The 22,661-nt window shown below is 39.1% G+C and overlaps 1 protein-coding gene across 1 annotated transcript in view; it reads left to right on the forward strand.

The window, feature by feature from the left end:
* Positions 1–22,661, forward strand: part of cog2 (component of oligomeric golgi complex 2) — a 96,004-nt gene that overhangs the window by 48,616 nt on the left and 24,727 nt on the right. Inside the window, exons 6-13 of the mRNA XM_028797299.2 lie at positions 3,388–3,496; positions 4,531–4,710; positions 5,667–5,791; positions 8,363–8,489; positions 8,888–9,027; positions 18,214–18,275; positions 18,505–18,656; positions 19,310–19,513. Of these exons, the coding sequence (XP_028653132.1) occupies positions 3,388–3,496; positions 4,531–4,710; positions 5,667–5,791; positions 8,363–8,489; positions 8,888–9,027; positions 18,214–18,275; positions 18,505–18,656; positions 19,310–19,513 (1,099 nt within the window). The remainder of the gene's footprint in view (positions 1–3,387; positions 3,497–4,530; positions 4,711–5,666; positions 5,792–8,362; positions 8,490–8,887; positions 9,028–18,213; positions 18,276–18,504; positions 18,657–19,309; positions 19,514–22,661) is intronic.

Here is a 22,661-nt window from a genome sequence, read left to right on the forward strand (position 1 = left end):
ATCATTTATTTTGTGTTTAAAAATGTGCCAAAAGCCTCAAGTTTCACTGGAAGTTTCCTGTAGGTATTCCATTGAATAAACAGGGTTTAGAAGATGATCAGTCATAGAGAATAAAAATCTTGGATTATAGCATTTTTATTTATAATTTTAGATAAATACAGTAAGACTGCCTCTCAAGAAGGACTGTTTGTTATATTAAGATTTGTGTGCCTTTTAATTTTTCACAGTGCACGGTTATCTTAGTTTTCCTACATTTACGCTTTGCTCTAAAACATTTTCTCCTAAAATCCAATACTGTTTAGGTTTCACAAGGCATTTTAGTGCTAGAGGATTTCTTGACAATTTTAAGGGGGCATTATGTTGTCTACAGCTCTCACCTTATTGAAAAAAATATTCTGCTTTACTAGTAACATTATTGGCCATGCTAAGTACAAGAACTTAATATGGACTGATTATTGAGAATGTTAGGAAACTTAGATGCTGCTAGTAATGTGGGTTACTAAAATTACTAAATCCAATGTGTGTCCTCCTTTATATGTAGGCTGGATGGCATGCTGGCTAAGATCAAATTAGTGTAACAAGTTCTCTTTCCTTAGGGTTGCACTTAATAGTCACATGAAAATTGAAATCCCCTTACAATTGGGGACCAATCTTGATTAGTTATTATCAAAGATCTTAAATCTAAGAATTTCTCAATAAGTGACTCGTTATATTTTGTGGGTTTATTAATGGTCAGTATGAAAGGGACTGTGTCACTCCTTGAATAACTACGGCAAGATACTTAAAGGGCAAAAAAGTGCAAAAACTGACAGCTTTACGGTTTAATAGGCTTGAGAAAATACTTGGCTAAACCAATGCATTTTAAACCTTGGTTATGACTTCTAAAGTGCATTGAGTAGTAGTGTACTGTGAATTTCAAGGATGTTTATATTTGAGACCTCTCACTCCAATGTATGTGGACTGATTTTTCTGCTTTATTTCATACATACATTTGTTATTAGAAATGGCCTGCTTTTCCAAACAGGCATTCATGTTTTTGTCCTTTAGCTGGGACTGTGTGATATTACCAGGTCGACATGCTTCAAAATCTCAAGAATGTTTCCTACCAATAGGCTGTACAGTGCATCCGGAAAGTATTCACAACGCATCACTTTTTCCACATTTTGTTATGTTACAGCCTTATTCCAAAATCGATTAAATTCATTTTTTTCCTCAGAATTTTACACACAACACCTCATAATGACAACGTGAATAAAGTTTACTTGAGGTTTTTGCAAATTTATTAAAAATAAAAAAACTGAGAAATCACATGTACATACATATTCACAGCCTTTGCTCAATACTTTGTCGATGCACCTTTGGCAGCAATTGCAGCCTCAAGTCTTTTTGAATATGATGCCACAAGCTTGGCACACCTATCCTTGGCCAGTTTTGCCCATTCCTTTTTGCAGCACCTCTCAAGCTCCATCAGGTTGGATGGGAAGCGTCGGTGCACAGCAATTTTAAGATCTCTCCAGCGATGTTCAATCGGATTCAAGTCCGGGCTCTGGCTGGGCCACTCAAGGACATTCACAGAGTTGTCCTGAAGCCACTCCTTTGATATCTTGGCTGTGTGCTTAGGGTTGTTGTCCTGCTGAATGACGAGCCGTCGCCCCAGTCTGAGGTCAAGAGCGCTCTGGAGCATGTTTTCATCCAGGATGTCTCTGTACATTGCTGCAGTCATCTTTCCCTTTATCCTGACTAGTCTCCCAGTCCCTGCCAGTGAAAAACATCCCCACAGCATGATGCTGCCACCACCATGCTTCACTGTAGGGATGGTATTGGTGATGAGTGGTGCCTGGTTTCCTCCAAACGTGATGCCTGGGATTCACACCAAAGAGTTCAATCTTTGTCTCATCAGACCAGAGAATTTTCTTTCTCAACGTCTGAGAGTCCTTCAGGTGCCTTTTGGCAAACTCCAGGCGGGCTGCCATGTGCCTTTTACTAAGGAGTGGCTTCCGTCTGGCCACTCTACCATACAGGCCTGATTGGTGGATTGCTGCAGAGATGGTTGTCCTTCTGGAAGGTTCTTCTCTCTCCACAGAGGACCTCCAGAGCTCTGACAGAGTGATCATCGGGTTCTTGGTCACCTCCCTGACTAAGGCCCTTCTCTTCTGATCGCTCAGTTTAGATTGCCGGCCAGCTCTAGGAAGAGTCCTGGTGGTTTCGAATTTCTTCCACTTACGGATGATGGAGGCCTCTGTGCTCATTGGGACCTTCAAAGCAGCAGAAATTTTTCTGTAACCTTCCCCAGATTTGTGCCTCGAGACAATCCTGTCTCGGAGGTCTACAGACAATTCCTTTGACTTCATGCTTGGTTTGTGCTCTGACATGAACTGTCAACTGTGGGACCTTATATAGACAGGTGTGTGCCTCTGGAGCTCTGACAGAGTGACCATCGGGTTCTTGGTCACCTCCCTGACTAAGGCCCTTCTCCCCCGATCACTCAGTTTAGATGGCTTGATAACCAAGCATGAAGTCAAAGGAATTGTCTGTAGACCTCCGAGATAGGATTGTCTTGAGGCACAAATCTGGGGAAGGTTACAGAAAAATGTCTGCTGCTTTGAAGGTCCCAATGAGCACAGCGACTTCCATCATCCGTAAGTGGAAGAAGTTTGAAACCACCAGGACTCTTCCTAGATCTGGAGCTGAAGTGTAGTCATGGTCTTTTAGGATTTTATCATCATCTTCCTCCTTGTCCTGTGTGTCATCCTCCCTTGGTTGCTTTCTACTCTCCCAAACCCCCCTGTCTTGAAAGTGGAACAGAGAAATTTTTCCACTCAAGCACTGCAGGAATTGCTCCCTTCTTCAACACTCGCTGCCCTGTCTAAGACCCTGGCTTGCAAAACCCCTCTTTTCTTTAAAATGCTGGCTGCAAACTCTGGTATGTGGACTAAGTGTAAGCTGTCTCTGCGGATACCGACAATCCATTTAGATCGGGTTTCCACATCGGAGGGAAATGTGTGAAAACTAAGTACCTTGTTGTATTTACTGGAAACTCTACATAAATGCACACAAGAATGTTCAACTGCAGAGCTATCTGTATGCTGAAACTTTGACATTCTCTCCACTAAACAAAAATCACAACTGCAGTATAGACATCGGAAGTGACTGAGCTGGCTGAGATTTCTCAGGAAGTACTTCAGCACTACCGTGTGCATATAGCCTATTCTAGAGGGAAAATATGGATCATCTTTGTACTAGATAGGTGTAGTTAATAAAGTGGCCACTCATTGTATTTTGCATTATAGTTCTGAGTTGTCAACATTTAGAATGAATTCAATAATTGTTTTTTGCATTTCAATCATTTTTTAATTTTTTAATTATGTGTTATGTATCTTTTTGTAGTCCTCTCCTTGCTGGACAGATTTTAGAAAGGATTGCAACAGAATTTAATCAACTTCAGTTTCATGCTGTTCATAGCAAAGGCATGCCACTTCTGGATAAAATGAGGCCAGTAAGTAGGGTTTCTTTTGAACCGTTTTCTATAACCTTTTTGTGTTATGCTTCATGTTTTTGATCTGAGATACTTTCTCTGATTCATACATTTTATAAAATATCATTTTATCTTGCTTAGAGGTAAGCACAACTAATCCCACAAGTCTTAAACATATTATACCTTGCTTCTTATAATATTAGATAATAATAGCACAATTACACAATGGTCAGTGCTTCTGGTTCACAAATTCTAAGGAGTTTGGATTAAGTTATTCTGGTTTTCCTCCCATATTCCAAATGCAAGATATTTAAGTTTATTGGGGACTCTAGATTGGCCCTGAATAAGGAACAATTGGTGTGAGAATAAATGTGCCTTGAGTGCACTAAACTTTGAAAGTGGGATAGCCTTAGGACCCTGCCACTCTAAATTGTATTAAGGTGGTTAAACCAATTGATATGAAGATGGCTATAATATTTTCCCATTGCATAAATGTGGTATCCTTCTTTGACCTCAGCAGCACAGTTGGTAATTTAAAAAAAAAAAAAAAAAAAAGTTTAACAGTATGTATTTTGATAATGAATGCAAACACTATAGTGTTAACATTAATTTCATATCATTAATTTAGCTTTTCCACAGAAAATAATCAGATAACATCCAGTGCATGATATTTGAATAGTACTACTACTGTACTGCATACCTCCTAAATTCCGTTACTGGCATAATCACTGTCAATTTGGATAGACACTGTCTTTATATACTGTATAAGGTTCATAAAACTGAAGGTAGGGATTATTATTCATTAAAAATCATATTTTATAAAATTAGATTGTGGATCACTATTTAACCCTGCCATCTCAAAGTTACAGTTACATATCATTTTTGGACTTTCTCCAGGTGTTTAGGTTTCCTTATACATCTCAAAGTTGGACTCTCTTGGGTAATTGATTAATCTAAATTAGCATGATTTGATTGTAGTTATGTCATGAGTGTGTTCATCCCTATACTAATGTCCATTTCAGGGTTTGCTTCTTATATGCTTTCTGTTTTCACAGAGAATAGCTAGCATTACTGCTATGCTTCAGCAATCCCTGGAAGAACTACTTTTAAAAGGATTGCAAACAACGAATGTGGATATTGTGCGACACTGTTTACGAACATATGCAACAATTGATAAAACACGTGATGCAGAGGCTCTAGTTGGCCAAGTACTTGTCAAGCCTTATGTAGATGAGGTAAGGTCTTGATTATTTATATGCAATGGCTTATATCTAATACTAGTGATGTAGGGGTGTATTTGTGTGCTTCAAAACAAGGTATCCCAACAGAATTCAGTTGTCAAACAGTTAGTGTATATATTTAAGAAGGTGACATAATTTGGAATATCTTTCAACCGTACATCCAGAAATGTTGAGAAAAAAAATCTATGCCTAAATCTGAATCCCATAGTTTATTATGCATAGTGTGATGCAGTATATTGCTTATTTCTAGCTAGTGTAGACAACTGTTCTTTCTTTTAGTAACAATATTAGTTTTAGGTTAGGCGTCCTTTTAATGCACAGGTTATGACAAGAACATTCACTGTCAGAGTGTGCTGCTTAATCACAGAGAACACACATCAAAGTAATAGATAGATTTTAAGTACTGTGTAAAGGTCAGTTAAGCTGGGCTTTTTAGAGTGCATGAAAAATCATTATATTAAGCATTTTTTTTCTTGTGTAAGCATCTATGTGGTATTGCTCTTGTAGGAATACTCCATACAAAAATTATTTTTAATTTCAGGTTTTTTATTGTAGTACTAGGGTGTTGTAAAGTTACTGACAAAATAGACTTCAGTTGGGACCAACACTGAACAAATAGCAAACATCAAAACGCCCATGAAAAATATTTATTTGTGACCTAATCCGTATGTCAGATATCAAGTTGTATGCTCAGAACATCTGAAGCCCTAGTATTTTGGTAAAATATTGTTAAATAAGCCATTTTTGGAAAATTCTCTTGTGTGTATCTGGGGAGCACATTAAGTTGGGATTGAGCTTTTGAACTGAAGACCCACCTTTCTTCTTATTCACAGGAGTATTTTGGGCTTTAGAAAATTGAGCTATGTGAAATGAAGAATAGAATGTTACTTCAAAGACTTATAGATTATTGATTACTGGAATGTATTTGTGTATTTTTGTGGTTTTTATAGGTGGTAGTTGAACAATATGTTCAATCCCACCCTAATGGTCTTCAAATAATGTATGGAAGGCTGCTGGAGTTTGTTCCACATCATTGCCGTCTGCTTCGTGAAGTAACAAGTGGAGCAATTGCAAGGTATGCATTGTTTATTTTAACCTACTTTTTTTTCTTGTGAAATTCATATTCTAACATCCCCTGAGTAACTCTCATCACTGCTAGTCCTATGCCAGATTTCATTGACATGATATTAATCAGGGTTCCCACGCGTCCTGGAAAACCTGAAAATTTTGAGGGTTATTTTCCAGTCATTGAAATGACCTGGAAACTGATCGAAATGGCCAAATGTCCTGGAAATAATCTTTCTTGTCCTGGAATTTTATTTCTGTTTTCGCTTTTTAATTTTTCTGTTTGAAACAGCTTGCTGTTCGTAAGTCTAGATATGATGACAGGTGAGCTAGGTCGTGGCCTCTGCTGCGCAATGTCTCCACCTACTGAGACATGTATAGGCAATTATATTTATAAATGATTCTTTGACTGGTGGCTCATTTGATGGAGTATTGCCAAAGCCCCTCTTACAGCATTGCAGAAATGCCAGGATGCGATATGTCCAATACCTTGATGATGAAAAAAAGAAGAAAAAGGAAACTGAAAATGACAAGCAAAGAGAAGAGCTCCGCTCTGAAATCACAAAAGTGGCAGCAAAGACACAGAAAATAATCACTAGCATTGAGGCAATGCAAGAAGAAGCAGATGCAATGGCAGAGAAGGCTGAGAGAAAACAGGACTTTACACTGCTCACAAAATCTAATGCCTATCGTAAAAGTGTTGCTGAAAAAAAGAAAGAGGTCATCGGTCTGGATGCAGTTTTATCAGACCTCAAGGAGCAACGCCAGCATTGTTTCTAAACCTAGGCCTGCACCAGATGCCTTTTTCATAGGTTACACTACAGTGACTTATAGATTGTTTTTTTTTCCAATATACTGGAGTTCAGGCTCTTATCCTTTGTTCCTAGTATTCTTTCTAGTTTAACCAAGTTTTCAACTCAGGAGTTGATGGCAAGGCTATCATGATTTAAAATGGATGTATTTTGCTTCTTTTCCCACAAAGATAAGTTCTTTATTATAATCTTTGTCGTTGACTTATGCAAATTCTACAGCTGCTGTATTCCCAGTAAAGCTACCAGTTGAAAGTTAACTCTGACTTTGTTTTGTCGCGTGCCAATTGTTGCATATATTAGTGTTATAGGCATCATACACATGATATAGGCAATAAATTGGCTTTATGCAGTTTTGTTTAATACAAACATTGTACATAAATTTATTTGATACAAACAATGACATAATATGTAATATGCAAGTAACTTTTACTGAAATTAGGTCACTATGGTAGCCTATTTCATGGTGTCATCAACAGCTCTATACTGAACATTATGGAATTGCTCAGTATATGTCAGTGTTTGGATAGTTTTCCACAATCCAAGAGGCATTTATTTCTTTAAAAGAGTTTTGCAGTTTAAAACAGTGTGCAACAAAAACAGGTCAAACAACTGCATTATACATCAGTGCATTAATTGGTGTTGCCTTTATGTAATTTAGCATATCGGTGACACTAAGTCCCTGCATAATCAAAGAGAAATTAAAATGGTGTTAAGCCTGCGACTAAAGTGTATGACTGTATGACCAGATCCTGTCATGAATTTCTGGAAAAAGCTCCTGGAAATGTCCTGGAAAATGATTCCTTAAAAAGAGTGGAAACCCTGATTAATGTTATTCATCTCTTTTCCACCTGTTTATTCCTTGACTGATTCAACAGTAGTGTACTTTCATTTGTTATATCTATTATACTCTTAGCCTTGAAGATTCTACCCATAATTTTATTAGTTTATTCTGTTATTTTTCAAACTACCTTGCAATTTTGTTTGCTTTTTTGAAAAATGAAACAGAAGTAGATTCACTGTAATAGTGAAGTGTTTTTTTCTAACAGCTCATTTATAAAATGTTGCATTAAAAATGACATGAAATCTATTGACATGAACACATAGACTAGACTGCAGAAACACATTGATTGGAGAATATGTATAAATGCATTTCAAATGCATTCAATATTTCTCAATGAAACAAAATATGCACACACTGTATTAGAAGTACTTGTCACCACTCTGCATTTCTTTGTGAAATGTATTTTAACATAACTTTTTTTAATCTAAATTCCTTGATTAATGATTGTAAAAATGTGTAAAATTCACAACCATCTTACTTCTAGTGTGGTTATTCAGAGACCAGTGTTGATCAGCTTCAGTTTGAGGAATGATCATTCATTAGTGTCAATGTCAATAAATTTTAGTATAGTTGCCTCATTAGGGTTCATGTGAACAAAACAATGTCGAACTTAAATAAAAAATGTTTAGTGAAGTCTTTAATTGACCTTTACCTATACCACATGAAATGTCAATTTCTTTATAAATATTGAGTTTTTAGTGAAATACCCTAAATTAGGATGTGCAGCCTCAATGCCTGCGTCAAGCCATTTTCAGATGTTTCTCTTTTTGTCTTTTTTTACACACTCTTTTTTCATCATTTTCATGCATTGTTTTGTTATCTGCACTTGTCTTTGCACTTAAATATTCAGTTTTTATTATAATCAAAAATGTTACTTTTCTCTTGTTTTCTGATGCTTTAATTTCTGCAATGATTTTCTTTTTTGTAGTGACAGAGCAGATACTGTACCAGGCTATGACTTTTTGGTCAATTCTGTTTGGCCAGAGATGGTACGAGGCATTGAAGAGAAACTGACATCTATCTTTAACCCTGGCAACCCAGATGCATTCCATGAGGTAAAGTTTTTACTAGCTTTATCCCTAACTTGGGCTTTATTAAACAGTCATTTGTTTTTAAAGTTGTATACATAGGGAATTTGAGAAATCTCTACTATAACACTTTAATACTCCTTAAGGATTTAAGTTTCCTGGAAGATTTTTATGTTGCGTATTTTGAGTATTTAGACAGTGAAGTTAGCATACTGTTAGGCTTAGAATTAAGTGTACTCTGAACTGTGTATTCAGTCAATTGCTATGTACGGTGTATAAAAATAACAAAACATAACTTTGTTTGAAATCCACCTACAAAAAATGTACAAATCTACTAAAGGGGTGTTTGCCTTTATTGTATTGAATGTGTTCTGATCAACTGTTCTTGGGAGTTTACTAATGTGTCCTCTGTTCATCCAACCTAGAAATACTCTATAAGTATGGAGTTTGTGAGAAAATTTGAACGCCAGTGTGGCTCTCAGGCCAGTGTAAGGAGGCTCAGAATGCACCAGTCATACAAGAGCTTTCACAACAAATGGAATTTGCCAGTTTATTTCCAACTCAGGTTAGTTAATAGATTAAAATTTTAAGAATGTTATGAATCAAAAGAATGTTGATAATTCATGAAAATATTGGTAGAAACAGTAAAATAATTTAAATAACAGGTGTTTTTATCTTCTAAAAAGAGAGAAAAGAGAAGACAATATAAAATTAATCTTTTGACTTTAAAATATCAATTTACTAATTTTTTTTGAAGCTGATGTTACTTTATATGTTTAATACTTTCATTTACCATTGACACCTGTGTTATTAAGTAAAGCTGTATTTATAAAATGTTTATAAAAAAAAAAAAAAATAAAAAAAAATTACTGCAGTGGCTTATACACTCACTTGCCACTTTATTAGGCTCACCTATTGGTAATGCAAATATGCATGCATGGGGGGATCATGAGGTTGCTGGAAAGAGGTGTGTGGTGCTCCCGATATCTTAGCAAAGGTCCAAGTCTTTAGACTCCTAGTGCTTCCTGTTTTCCTATATGGTAGTGAGACACGGACGCCATCCAGTGTCCTGAGACTAAGACTGGACTCCTTCAGTACAGTATCTCTTCAGAGAATACTTTTTTCAAAAGAGCTGTTCCTCATGGAGTCCTGAATGAGACAAATCATTACCTGCATTGTGAGGGAGCATCAATTATGGCACTACGGTCATTTGGTGTGATTTCCCCAAGGGTGATCCATCTTACAGGATTCTCATTGTTGAGGCCCTGAGCGCCTGGACCAGGCCAAATGGACGCCCACGTAGGACCAGGCTGTGGAAGATTGATGGTCATTTTTAGGCAGTGGGACTGGACTGCGTGTCTGTCTGGGGGGTTGCCGATGAGGATCCCGAGCTGTTTCATTGTGCAGTTGGTGCAGCAGCGTGTTGTACCAGTGCATGCTCCCCTACCTGACCTGACACTGAAGTGCAAACCAAGCATCAGAATGAGGATGAAAGGTGATTTAAGTGAATTTTAATTTGGCATGGGTTGTGGATGCCAGATGGTATTTTCTGAGAATTTCAGGAACTACTGATCTATTGGGAGGTTCACACACAACCATCTCAAGGGTTTACAGAGAATGGTCTGAAAAGGGGGAAATATCCTGTAAGCGGAAGTTGTCTGGGCGAAAATGCCTTGTTAACACTAAAATTACCAGAGTCTATGAAAAAACTCGTAGATCCGGCACACCTTAAAACTGTTCTCACCTCTCTTTTGTCTTCTAAATGTGCCGATTAAGACGAGCCAGCAAGCAGCCGGCTATTCCATTCCCCACCGTCGCAGAACTTTCACTAAGTTTTCCCAGGTCATGCCTTGTTTGATTATCTGGGAGTGACTGAACTGCTAGAGTTTTAGAGTGGAAATAATAGATCGTTATTTGGAACACACGCATTTCATGTGTGTTCTGTTTCTACAGTAATCTGTGTAAACGCATTTTTAAAACAGAAACATTTTTCATATTTTAGTAGTAAATGACAAAATGTAGGCATAAACTATATAATATACGAAGCCTGAAGGCCAAAGATCAAATAAACACTTTCACAAAAGATTGAAGAAAAAACAATAGTTTCCGTAGAGTAATGGTAAGATTTGCTGACTTGCAATCAAGCGTCCCCAGTGTAATCAAGAGTCCCCGGTTCGATCCCGACTCACTCCTATATTTGCTGTTTTCAGTAATGAGCTGCTGTTATTGTTAATATTACAGTACACACATACACATGGTTTGCGTCTGTAACACACAATGTACATTTATAGGACTTGTAAAAGTTTCCGTTATTTTTTTTCACTTTTATTCTCTCTAAATCACGATCACGATACATACTAAGTCGCGGATAGTTGACACAGACTGATCAGCCAATCAGTGCGCAGCAGGCCTGTTGCGCCTTAGAGACCCGAGTTCGATTCTCCGCTGGAAAGAAAGTGTTATTTTTTTTTCTTTTTAACCATATAAAGTGGTATGCACTGTCAGTCAGTCAGATCGTTGTATTTTCATGTGGGATTCTCCTTTTAAAATATTATTTTTAACAATTGAGACTGCAATTAACATGAACAACTGTCCTTATAACTGTTATTTTTAAGATCCATAACACACACACACACACACACACACACAGACAGACAGACAGAAAAGTCACTAGATATATAAATAAACAGGGAAGGCACATGTACTGAAAGAAAAAAAAGAACAACATGTGCGTTGTTCCTGCTGCACTGAATAAGCTCATGCGCTCTAACATCACCCCTCCCCCCGATCTGACTCTCTAAGTAACAGTGCAAGTACAGAAGCGTCTTTATAACTGTTATTATATAATATATATAAAAACAGCTGAGGGGATAGATAAATAGCTATAGCGCGTCTTTATTTGATTCAAATAAATAACATGCGAGCTGATTTATTTACTTATCTTCCTACAGCATAAAGTCACAAGTGAACTGTTGAGCTTCCTCTGTTTGATCGTCAAGGGCATGCTCACACATTACACGTGTAATGCCACGAAAAATACCTGCTGACACTTTAGTACGCGAGCAATGGTACAAGAATGCAGTTAGACTTTTTTTGGGCACATACACCACGCTAGTGTTTAGATCTGGATGGTGTAACGTTGGTGAGCTCTGTAAGCCGTGCTGTTTCTTTGAAGGACAGGTGATTGGCAGGATGACGCCGGACTTTTGCCTTTACGCCTGGTGCAGCTGCGTTGTTCTTTTATGTGAGTCAACATTTCTTGCGGGGATGGCTTCTGTTTTTTCCGATCCGAGTTCACCTCTGTTATTGCGCGTCTTTATTTGAAAACAGCAGTGTCTGATCGGGGCGAGCGTGAACGCTAACTTTGACAAGCACTATAAATTTACAGCGGTTGTTACAGACGTAAATCAAATGTATGTTTTTATTGTATAATATTAACAATAACATCCCAAGAACTATTAACGCACTCAATCAGTCCATCAAGTGCTCCTTGTAGAACTGTTTGTACTTATACAGTGGTGTGAAAAACTATTTGCCCCCTTCCTGATTTCTTATTCTTTTGCATGTTTGTCACACAAAATGTTTCTGATCATCAAACACATTTAACCATTAGTCAAATATAACACAAGAAAACACAAAATGCAGTTTGTAAATGGTGGTTTTTATTATTTAGGGAGAAAAAAAAATCCAAACCTACATGGCCCTGTGTGAAAAAGTAATTGCCCCCTGAACCTAATAACTGGTTGGGCCACCCTTAGCAGCAATAACTGCAATCAAGTGTTTGCGATAACTTGCAATGAGTCTTTTACAGCACTCTGGAGGAATTTTGGCCCACTCATCTTTGCAAAATTGTTGTAATTCAGCTTTATTTGAGGGTTTTCTAGCATGAACCGCCTTTTTAAGGTCATGCCATAGCATCTCAATTGGATTCAGGTCAGGACTTTGACTAGGCCACTCCAAAGTCTTCATTTTGTTTTTCTTCAGCCATTCAGAGGTGGATTTGCTGGTGTGTTTTGGGTCATTGTCCTGTTGCAGCACCCAAGATCGCTTCAGCTTGAGTTGACGAACAGATGGCCGGACATTCTCCTTCAGGATTTTTTGGTAGACAGTAGAATTCATGGTTCCATCTATCACAGCAAGCCTTCCAGGTCCTGAAGCAGCAAAACAACCCCAGACCATCACACTACCACCACCATATTTTACTGTTGGTATGATGTTCTTTTTCTGAAATGCTGTGTTCCTTTTACGCCAGATGTAACGGGACATTTGCCTTCCAAAAAGTTCAACTTTTGACTCATCAGTCCACAAGGTATTTTCCCAAAAGTCTTGGCAATCATTGAGATGTTTCTTAGCAAAATTGAGACGAGCCCTAATGTTCTTTTTGCTTAACAGTGGTTTGCGTCTTGGAAATCTGCCATGCAGGCCGTTTTTGCCCAGTCTCTTTCTTATGGTGGAGTCGTGAACACTGACCTTAATTGAGGCAAGTGAGGCCTGCAGTTCTTTAGACGTTGTCCTGGGGTCTTTTGTGACCTCTCAGATGAGTCGTCTCTGCGCTCTTGGGGTAATTTTGGTCGGCCGGCCACTCCTGGGAAGGTTCACCACTGTTCCATGTTTTTGCCATTTGTGGATAATGGCTCTCACTGTGGTTCGCTGGAGTCCCAAAGCTTTAGAAATGGCTTTATAACCTTTACCAGACTGATAGATCTCAATTACTTCTGTTCTCATTTGTTCCTGAATTTCTTTGGATCTTGGCATGATGTCTAGCTTTTGAGGTGCTTTTGGTCTACTTCTCTGTGTCAGGCAGCTCCTATTTAAGTGATTTCTTGATTGAAACAGGTGTGGCAGTAATCAGGCCTGGGGGTGGCTACGGAAATTGAACTCAGGTGTGATACACCACAGTTAGGTTATTTTTTAACAAGGGGGCAATTACTTTTTCACACAGGGCCATGTAGGTTTGGATTTTTTTTCTCCCTAAATAATAAACACCATCATTTAAAAACTGCATTTTGTGTTTACTTGTGTTATATTTGACTAATGGTTAAATGTGTTTGATGATCAGAAACATTTTGTGTGACAAACATGCAAAAGAATAAGAAATCAGGAAGGGGGCAAATAGTTTTTCACACCACTGTAAGTACAATCACCTCACTGTAAACATGCGATAGTTATAATATTGCACAACTTGAGCCACTTTATAAAGCGCATACTTACATATGATGACGATATTATTTTTAAGTTGAAATGCAGCAAAATGTTTATTACATTATACCGATAAAATGTTAACATCATTTAAATAATCTATATTGTTAATAATTAAACATGTGAGGACACGGTGTCGCAGCGTTAGCAACGAGCTGGCGCCCTGTTCAGGGATTGTTCCTGCCTTGTGTTGTATTCTTGCTGGGGCTGGCATGATACTGGATGGATAGAATAATTAAATATGTATTACGAAGATATTTCAATGTTCCTTACAAGTCTTGAAGAATCGGCGTTCTAAGCTTACAGATTGGTTGACGTCTATTACAGAGCTGATTGTGTAGCAACTGGGTACTTGGAGAAAGAAAAGGAAGGACAGGAATTGGGGTTAGTACATTTGAAAGAGACAGTACTGCTGCAATAAATTATTTCATCCAAGGTCGCACACAGCTCAGCAAGCATCTTGCGGGAGGCAGGAACTATCTCTAGATGGGGTGCCAGCTCGTCACTATCACTGCGCCACTGTGCTCCCATGTTTAATCACATGCTTTAATTCCTATCATGAAAATGATGTCAAGTATACATCTTGGTATTTAAATTATTCAGAGCACTGTAATATCACGAATGTAATGGATTCTGTGTCCTGTCAGAGGAAGAGAAAGCCCCGTTTAAAAAGCACGTAGTAATTCACACACACAGAACACATACAATACATACTTTAGTTACGATGGTATTTGAGAAACTAGTAAATTAAAGATTTTAAGATGAAATATATGATGTTCTACTTCAATGACAAAATAAACTATGTGATTAAAGTGGAAATTTTGAGATTAAAGTTCCGTGCTTTTTCCCCACTGTGTGTCTGGTTTTTTTTTTTTTTTTTCTCTGTACCCTAATAAGCTTCCATATGACTCTCAGATGGTGGGCTACGACTCGCCTTTTCATGGCGACTTTGATATCGGTCACTGTGCGACTTTGTGAACTTGAACTTTCGAGTTTCTCTGACACTCTGTCACTCAACTTCCTTTTGTTGTTTATACCACTGTTTAAACCAACATGTAGTATGTTTTTCCTTGCCTCCACTTGGTATTTGCTGAAATTCTTTTATTTCCCCCCGTGCTTTTGCCATTGCCTTCTGTGATCCTGGGAAATGTGAACTCACTACCAAATAAGATCGACGAACTGGCTGCGCTGGTGAAAAATGTCAGGACCTACAGAGAATGCAGTTTGTTGTGTTTTTGTGAAACGTGGCTAACAACTAGCATCCCAGATGCTAACGTGGAGCTACACGGGTTTAGCGCAGTTAGAGCGGACAGTGACGCAAATACCTGCGGGAAGCGGAAAGGAGGAGCACTCGCTCTCTATGTGAATACAAGGTGGTGCAAACCTGGACATGTAAACGTCAAAATCTCCTCTTGCTGCAGGGACATCGAACTGTTGGCCGTAATTTTGCATCCCTATTACTTGCCCAGAGAGTTTGGACATGCCATTGTTGTTATTGTTTACATCCCTCCTGAGGCGGACGTGGAGATAGCGGGTGACGTCATCCATGCCACTGTTGCTAAACTACAAGCACAGCACCCTGAGGCGCTTCTGCTAATCTCTGGAGACTTTAACCATGTGACGCTGGACAAAACATTACCTGCCCAGTATGTGGATTGTAACACATGAGGAAATAGGACTATTGACCTACTGTATGCAAACGTTAAAGACTCATACAGCACCACCGCGCTGCCTGCACTTGGGAAAGCAGATCATAACCTGGTTCTGCTTCAGCATCACTACAAACCAAGAGTGAGGAAGCTACCTACAACCACATGCACTGAAGGTCTGTGTGTTGGAGCTGGGGAATCCTCTACAGCGTATCTTCAACCTGAGCCTGGAACAGGGGAGAGACCCGAGGCTTTGGAAAACATCTTGCATCACCCCAGTCGCAAAGGTATCACGTCCTGGTGAGCTGAATGACGTCAGGCCTGTCGCCCTGACGTCACATGTGATGAAGACCATGGGGTGGCTGCTGCTTCACCACCTGAGGCCCCAGGTCCGCCACGCCCTCGACCCTCTGCAGTTCGCATACCAGGAGAAGGTGGGAGCGGAGGATGCCGTCATCTATATGCTACAGCGATCCCTCTCCCACTTGGATAGAGGCAGTGGTGCTGTAAGAATTATGTTTCTGGACTTCTCTAGTGCCTTCAACACCATCCAACATCTGCTACTCAGGGACAAGCTGACAGAGATGGGAGTAGATACATACCTGGTGGCATGGATCATGGACTATCTTACAGACAGACCTCAGTATGCGCGTCTCGGGAACCGCAGGTCTGCCATTGTGGTAAGCAGCAGGGGCACCGCAGGGGACTGTACTTTCTCCAATCCTTTTCAGCCTATATACATCAGACTTCCAATACAACTTGGAGTCCTGCCACGTGCAAAAGTTCGCTGACGACACTGCTATCATGGGCTGCATCAGGAGTGGGCAGGAGGAGGAGTACAGGAACCTAATCAAGGACTTTGTTAAATGGTGCGACTGAAACCACCTACAACTGAACACCAGCAAAACCAAGGAGCTGGTGGTGGATTTTAGGAGGCCCAGGCCCCTCAGAGGTGACTGTGTGCAGAGGGTACAGACCTATAAATACTTGGGAGTGCAGCTGGATTGTAAATTGGACTGGACTGCCAATACTGATGCTCTGTGCAGGAATGGACAGAGCCAACTATACTTTCTTAGAAGGCTGGTGTCCTTCAACATCTGCAGTAAGATGCTGCAGATGTTCTATCAGACGTTTGTGGCTAGCGCCCTCTTCTACGCGGTGGTGCTTTGGGGAGGCAGCATAAAGAAGAGTGACACCTCACGCCTGGACAAACTGGTGATGAAGGCAGGCTCTATTGTAGGCACGGAGCTGGACAGTTTGACATCCGTGGCAGAGCGAGGGGCGCTGAGCAGGCTCCTGTCAATCATGGAGAATCCACTGCATTCACTGAACAGTATCATCTCCAGACAGAGGAGCAGCTTCAGCAACAGACTGCTGTCATTGTCCTGCTCCACTGACAGACTGAGGAGATCGTTCCTCCCCCACACTATGCGACTCTTCATTTCCACCCCGGGGGGTAAACGTTAACATTATACAAAATTACTGTCTGTTATACCTGCATTTTTATCACTCTTTAATTTAATATTTAATATATAAAAAACATTTTTATCAGTATGCTGCTGCTGGAGTATGTGAATTTCCCCTTGGGGATTAATAAAGTATCTATTGTCTTTTCACAGAACGCTGAGTTTAAGGGCTATTTTATATTGATTTGCATATTCAAAGAGGCGTAATTCTGGGAGGAGCTGGGGAGTGACGGCAGACATGTGCACATGCGTTACTTTTCATGCTGGTTGGGATTCATGGAGCAGAAGAACATGGAAGTTGGCGTACGCACAGATTTATGCATCTGGATTTTTTTTGTGCGTACGCACATTTCTGCTTTTGTCCGTACACCCATGTTTTAGTATGAATTCTACACACTGCGTTATGCATGATCTGAATCCAATACAGCAGGGGTCGGGAACTCTGGTCATGGAGGACCACCGTGGCTGCAGGTTTTCTAACCCTTTTCTTAATGAGAGACCTATTTTTGCTGCTAATTAACATCTTTTAAAGTCATTTTAATTGACTTGCTCTTGAAGACTCAGACCCCGTTGTTTTTTTTTTCCTTAATTAGCAGCCAAACAATAATGAGATACAAAATGAGCCAAAACAACTAATGTCCATCATACAATATCTGAAAATAAAGAACGATGAAGGGCACAGGAATGTTGGTCTGCTCAGATCCCCAAAACGTTTTAACAGTGCTCTTAGAAAGAGAAAATCAACAATTTTAGAAATGTCTGCTAATGCACCACGAGCAGCAACAAGCCACGGAATTAAAAACTGGTTTAATTAACAACAAGAATTGGCACCTCATTACGCAGCTGGTTGGGGTTTGAGTCCCTGAGTTAGTTGGTCTTCTGTTGGCTCCCTCACTTCACATTTCATTTCTGTTTGGGTGCCATTTAAGGAAAGAGATGAAGAAATTCAAGGGAACAAATCTTAAAAAGTAATTCACTTAAAATTAATTCACAAGAAGTTAATTAGCAGCACAAACAGGGCACTCATTAAAGCAAGGGTTAGAATGAAAACCTGCAACCACAGTAGTCCTCCAGGATCGGAGTTGGCGACCCCTGCAACACAGCATCTTTAGGATGTGGTTGAATGGGAGGTACGCATCATGGACATACAGCCGACAAATCTGCAGCAACTATGTGGTGGTTTATGTCAATATGGATCAAAATCCCTGAAGAATGTTTCCAGGACCTAGCTGAATCTATGCATAAAAATTACTGCAGTTCTGAAGGCGAAATGGGATCCAACTCCGTACTAGTAAAGTGTACTTGATAAAGTAGCCAATGAATGTATTTCCAAGCAATGGAGCATCAGAAGAAACATGAACGAGTTTAACTAAACTAAAATTCAGATCTCTAACCATTAAGAGATATCAAATAGTTTTTTTTAAATATTTCCAACAGATTTAAAGAAATTGCTGGAAATGTGGAGGCGGCTTTATCAGAAGATTTATGTGAAGCACCAGGTAATTTGTTCGTGTGTTTTGGTTTTTACAGTAGTTTTAGATAATGTTTACGTGAGGTAATAGCCAGTGTTGTTTGAGTTTAAAATCTCATTTCCATTAAGACTGTAAAGGCATGTGGAAATATGTCTTTTTTAGTTTGCCATATAGAATCCAGTAATATACTTAGTTTGGAGAAAGAACCCCATCCCCCCCGAAAAGTAATATAGTCTCTACTTACCTGTTCATGCAGCTGGAAGTGCTTATCGACTGTTGGCTACACATGTTTTATGGAATAACCTGAGTAAATGCTGGTCTGAGAATATTTATTTGCCACTTTTGGCACATCGCTTCTGGAAGTTAACTTTACAACTGTTGTCAAGATATTCAAAGTTCCTAAGTGAGGTGAGACTCGTTTTTAAATTCTTTTAAGCATAAATTCTATTAAGCAGTCATTTCTCAGATAAATTACTATGCAATATCTTGGTATACAGCTGGCTCATCTTGAAAATGTAAATTGTAACCAAATTATCATCTTATCAGTGTATCCCACAATGGAATGAAAGAGGTGTTTCCATGAAAAAGGATAAAACTTAAGTAAAAATACATAACTGAGGTAATCCTCATGTTTTTGTGTTTTACAACATTGTTTAACATGCAGACACCATCTATATCTGTTGTTTTTCAGCAGACAAGTAATCAGAATATTGCATGCATTTATTGTATAAAAAATAGTGCCTACAACGTGTTATAAAAAATATTTCTAATGTCTTTTCATTCTCATAAACACATCTTAGAAACAATAGAAGGCATGTTTTCTGAAATTTAATCTTTTTCCATTCAAAAAGTTTCAGGTTTTTGTTTTATGTTTGGACTTGTGCTGTTTGAACTCCATTTTAAAACACAAATACAAGCATTGTATTTTATTTGTGGAAAAATAGGTTTGACTTGAAAAATACAGATGATCAGCAAGTAACAAAGATAACTAAGAATGTTTTTGGCCATATTAATTGACGCTGTCAAAATATGTTTCATTCATTATTACTATGTTTGTTTAGGTATTATCAAAAGCTTCAGTTGATGCAAATAAAGATGGGATTCGAATACTAGCAACCATTGGAAAGTCTGTCTCAACACCAAACTTTACCTCAAATGAAGAGGACCTGGGCAGCACTACTGTAACACACACAAAATCTTCACCATCTCTTTCAACACATCAAGTAGTATATATTTTGGCAGACCTAGATAAGCTGCAAGAACAGGTATGTTCACTACCTCTTCATAATACTACATTAGTTTAGAGTACTATTTTAAAAATTTTGTTGAGGAACTGATCCTTTGCACTTTTGTTGTATTTTTAAATAATAGTGACATACCAGTCAGTATAACAGAATTTTTTTTTCTTTTTTTTTTTTTGTACATCAGAGGGACAAACATGTTTATTGTTTCTAGTAGAAATAAGTGCAAATCTGCGTCTGCAAAGAATAAAAAAAACACAAAGTGGTGACAATATGCAGAGATGTGTCTTTTAATTTGTGCTTTGAATAAAGACATTGATTATACTACTGTACATACAAATAATATTACCGGTAACTATAATAGTGTTGTCAATGCTGTGATTTTTATCAGCTTGGCATCAGAAAACAGTGTCTCAAATATAATTTTGATAAAATATACATTTCTATAGTAACATTTCTAGTGACTTTGGTTTTCTTTGAAATGCGATTGTTGGTAGCTTGTCTGTCACTATCACTATATTGATGACTTTTTTGCACATACTGAAGCACCTAGCTAATAGTTTTTTTTTTTTCTGCAAGCAGCAGCATTATGAGGAGCCAGGTTAATAATTAATGATTATCAGTTTACCTACATTGAAAGATAAATATAGGTAAATAGAACTTTATTTGCACCCAGGATGGAAATTTTGCTTTTTATAAAAGTCTTTAAATAAATAAATAGGTAGATAAGTAAATACACAAGCACTTTGCTCTGAACACACACCAGAATTACTATAAAGCAAGAGAATTAAAAAGAAAGAAAACGTCTAACATGGCCGTTCCAGTTACAGTGAAGCATTATGTAGACACATTGCTGTTGGTATAAAAAGCCCCATAGTGTTTCTTGACACACTTCTGCTAAATGGTTCATTGGCTCAAAGTACTGTTTTAATTCTGTCCTTTGCTAGTACCTCCAGGGGATCCAGAGTGTGTCATATAACTGAGCTTGTCCTTTTAATTAGCTTGTTGATTTGGTGGGCCTGAGTTGAATTGATGTTACCAGCCGAGCACACGACAATATAGAAAATCCCATTGGCTATCACAGTTGTAGAAGATGTGAAAGTTGTCTCTTCCCACATTAAAGGAACATGGTCTCCAAGAAAAAAGAGCCTGCCCTGCCCATTCTTGTATTGTTCCTCTGTGTTTCAAGACCAGTCCAATCTCTTATTAATGTGGACCTGTGGTATAGCGGGTCCACAGCTCACGTCAAAAAGGCCAGTTTTAAATAAATAATCGCTGCATTCGCAGCTTAGCGAGGGGGCGTGGTGTTGTGTGGCCAAGCAGTTCTCAGTGAATTCGTGATACAGGCGATTCTCACTTGAGTGCACAGGTGAGGAGTCATCCACATCCGTAATTGTTCTCGGGAGCTGCTAATCGCCACAGCTGAACCATGTCCCCGTCATAAATAGAACCGCGAAGCTATCAAAGGGGGGAAAAAGGACAAAGAAAACGGAGGTTACGAGAGTAAGGAAGAAGGCAGGAAGCCAGAGGAGAAAGCCAGTGCATGAAGAAAGAGAAAGGGAACAAGTAAGCGAGTGCTTGTAGGCAGCTGGAAGGTGAGCCCCGAGAAAGAGTGTTTGGCCGACACTAGGTGGGGCAGAAGGAAGCAGTCGCTGCAGCTGAGTGATCAGGGAGCTGGAGTGACCAGTGATGACGGATGGCTCGCCATGGAAGACAGCAAGAGTCGGGAGGCTTGGGTGGTGAATTCCCTGGTGTGAGTGTCCTGGTTGTTAGGGAAGCCAAGTCTCGATCTGGAGAGTGCTAGACCGAAGCCAGGGATTGGGAAGCCTCCTGATCAGTCATGTGGGAAGAAGGTCAGCTACTGGTAGGGCGACTAAACTGTTGCGGGGCCTAGATGGGAGAAGCAGGGGAGCCGCCAGGTAAAAGGACATCGGGCTTTGTGTTTTTAAAGGATTGGTTCCAGCTGTTGTTTTAACCTCGTTTTAAAGGATTGTTTTTTCTAGTGTTTTTTTTTTTTTTTTTTTTAACCTCCACAATTTCACTTCTGTTTTTGTGGATTACAGTAATCCCTCCTCTATCGCAAGGGTTGCGTTCCAGAACCCCCCGCGAAAGGTGAAAATCCACAAAGTAAAAACCATATGTTCATATGGTTATTGTTATATATTTTAAGCCCTTATAAACTCTCCCACACTCTATTTATAAACATTTTCCGCACAATTATACAGCATAAACCCTTTGTATTCTCTTAGATATTAGGTAAGATTCATTGAAATTATGTATGTAAACACACTGTTTATATACAGTAAAACCTAAATATTATTTTAAAGATATCGAGCGTCTCCAATATTACATATGTTACAGCCATTACGACAGGCAGGCCACCAGCAATAAATACGTACAATGCAAGAAAAATTGTATACAGTAAAATGTGTGTACAGTGATACTAAACTATGTACATGTAATAAGTACTGTACGTAGAAAATTATGTTACCAACAATGACATGGCAACTTGTCCGATAACGATGAGTTTAATTTTACTGCACAACAAAGGAGAGCGTTACAGCTCTTCTAAAGGAGCCTCTTCAGGCGACTGTGTAGCACCGCAGTTGTTCTTCTTCTGGCAGTTTTCAATCCAGATCCCTAAAGCAGATTCCATCCGGACTACCGCCTTATTACATCCACTTACAACTCGTTTTGCGCCCTGGTTAAAGGACAGTGCGGCCATAGATCTTATAGTCTTTTCCTCCTTTTTAAATAAAAAAGAATCATGGACTCATTCATTCCGTAATGGCGTCCTGCAGCAGTGTAGCTGTTCCCTTCCTTCAACATATCCAAAACTTTTACCTTTTCGGAAATCGTTAGCATCTTCCGTTGGCGCTTGGGCACGGCCCCTGAAGCAGTAACAGGAGCACGTTGATGCTGAATGAGCGAGACAAGACTTCCTGGTTAACGCAGCGGAATTGAATTCTGTGCTCCATCGCTGAGCCAATCAGCACAGAGGAACTTAACTGCATGCTCTGATTGGGTAGCTTCTCAGCCATCCGCCAATAGCGTCCCTTGTATGAAATCAACTGGGCAAACCAACTGAGGAAGCATGTATCAGAAGTAAAAAGACCCATTGTCCGCAGAATCCCGTGAAGCAGCGAAAAATCTGCGTTATATATTTAGATAT

This window comes from Erpetoichthys calabaricus, chromosome 3 (genome assembly GCF_900747795.2).
Source record: "Erpetoichthys calabaricus chromosome 3, fErpCal1.3, whole genome shotgun sequence".
NCBI lineage: Eukaryota > Metazoa > Chordata > Cladistia > Polypteriformes > Polypteridae > Erpetoichthys > Erpetoichthys calabaricus.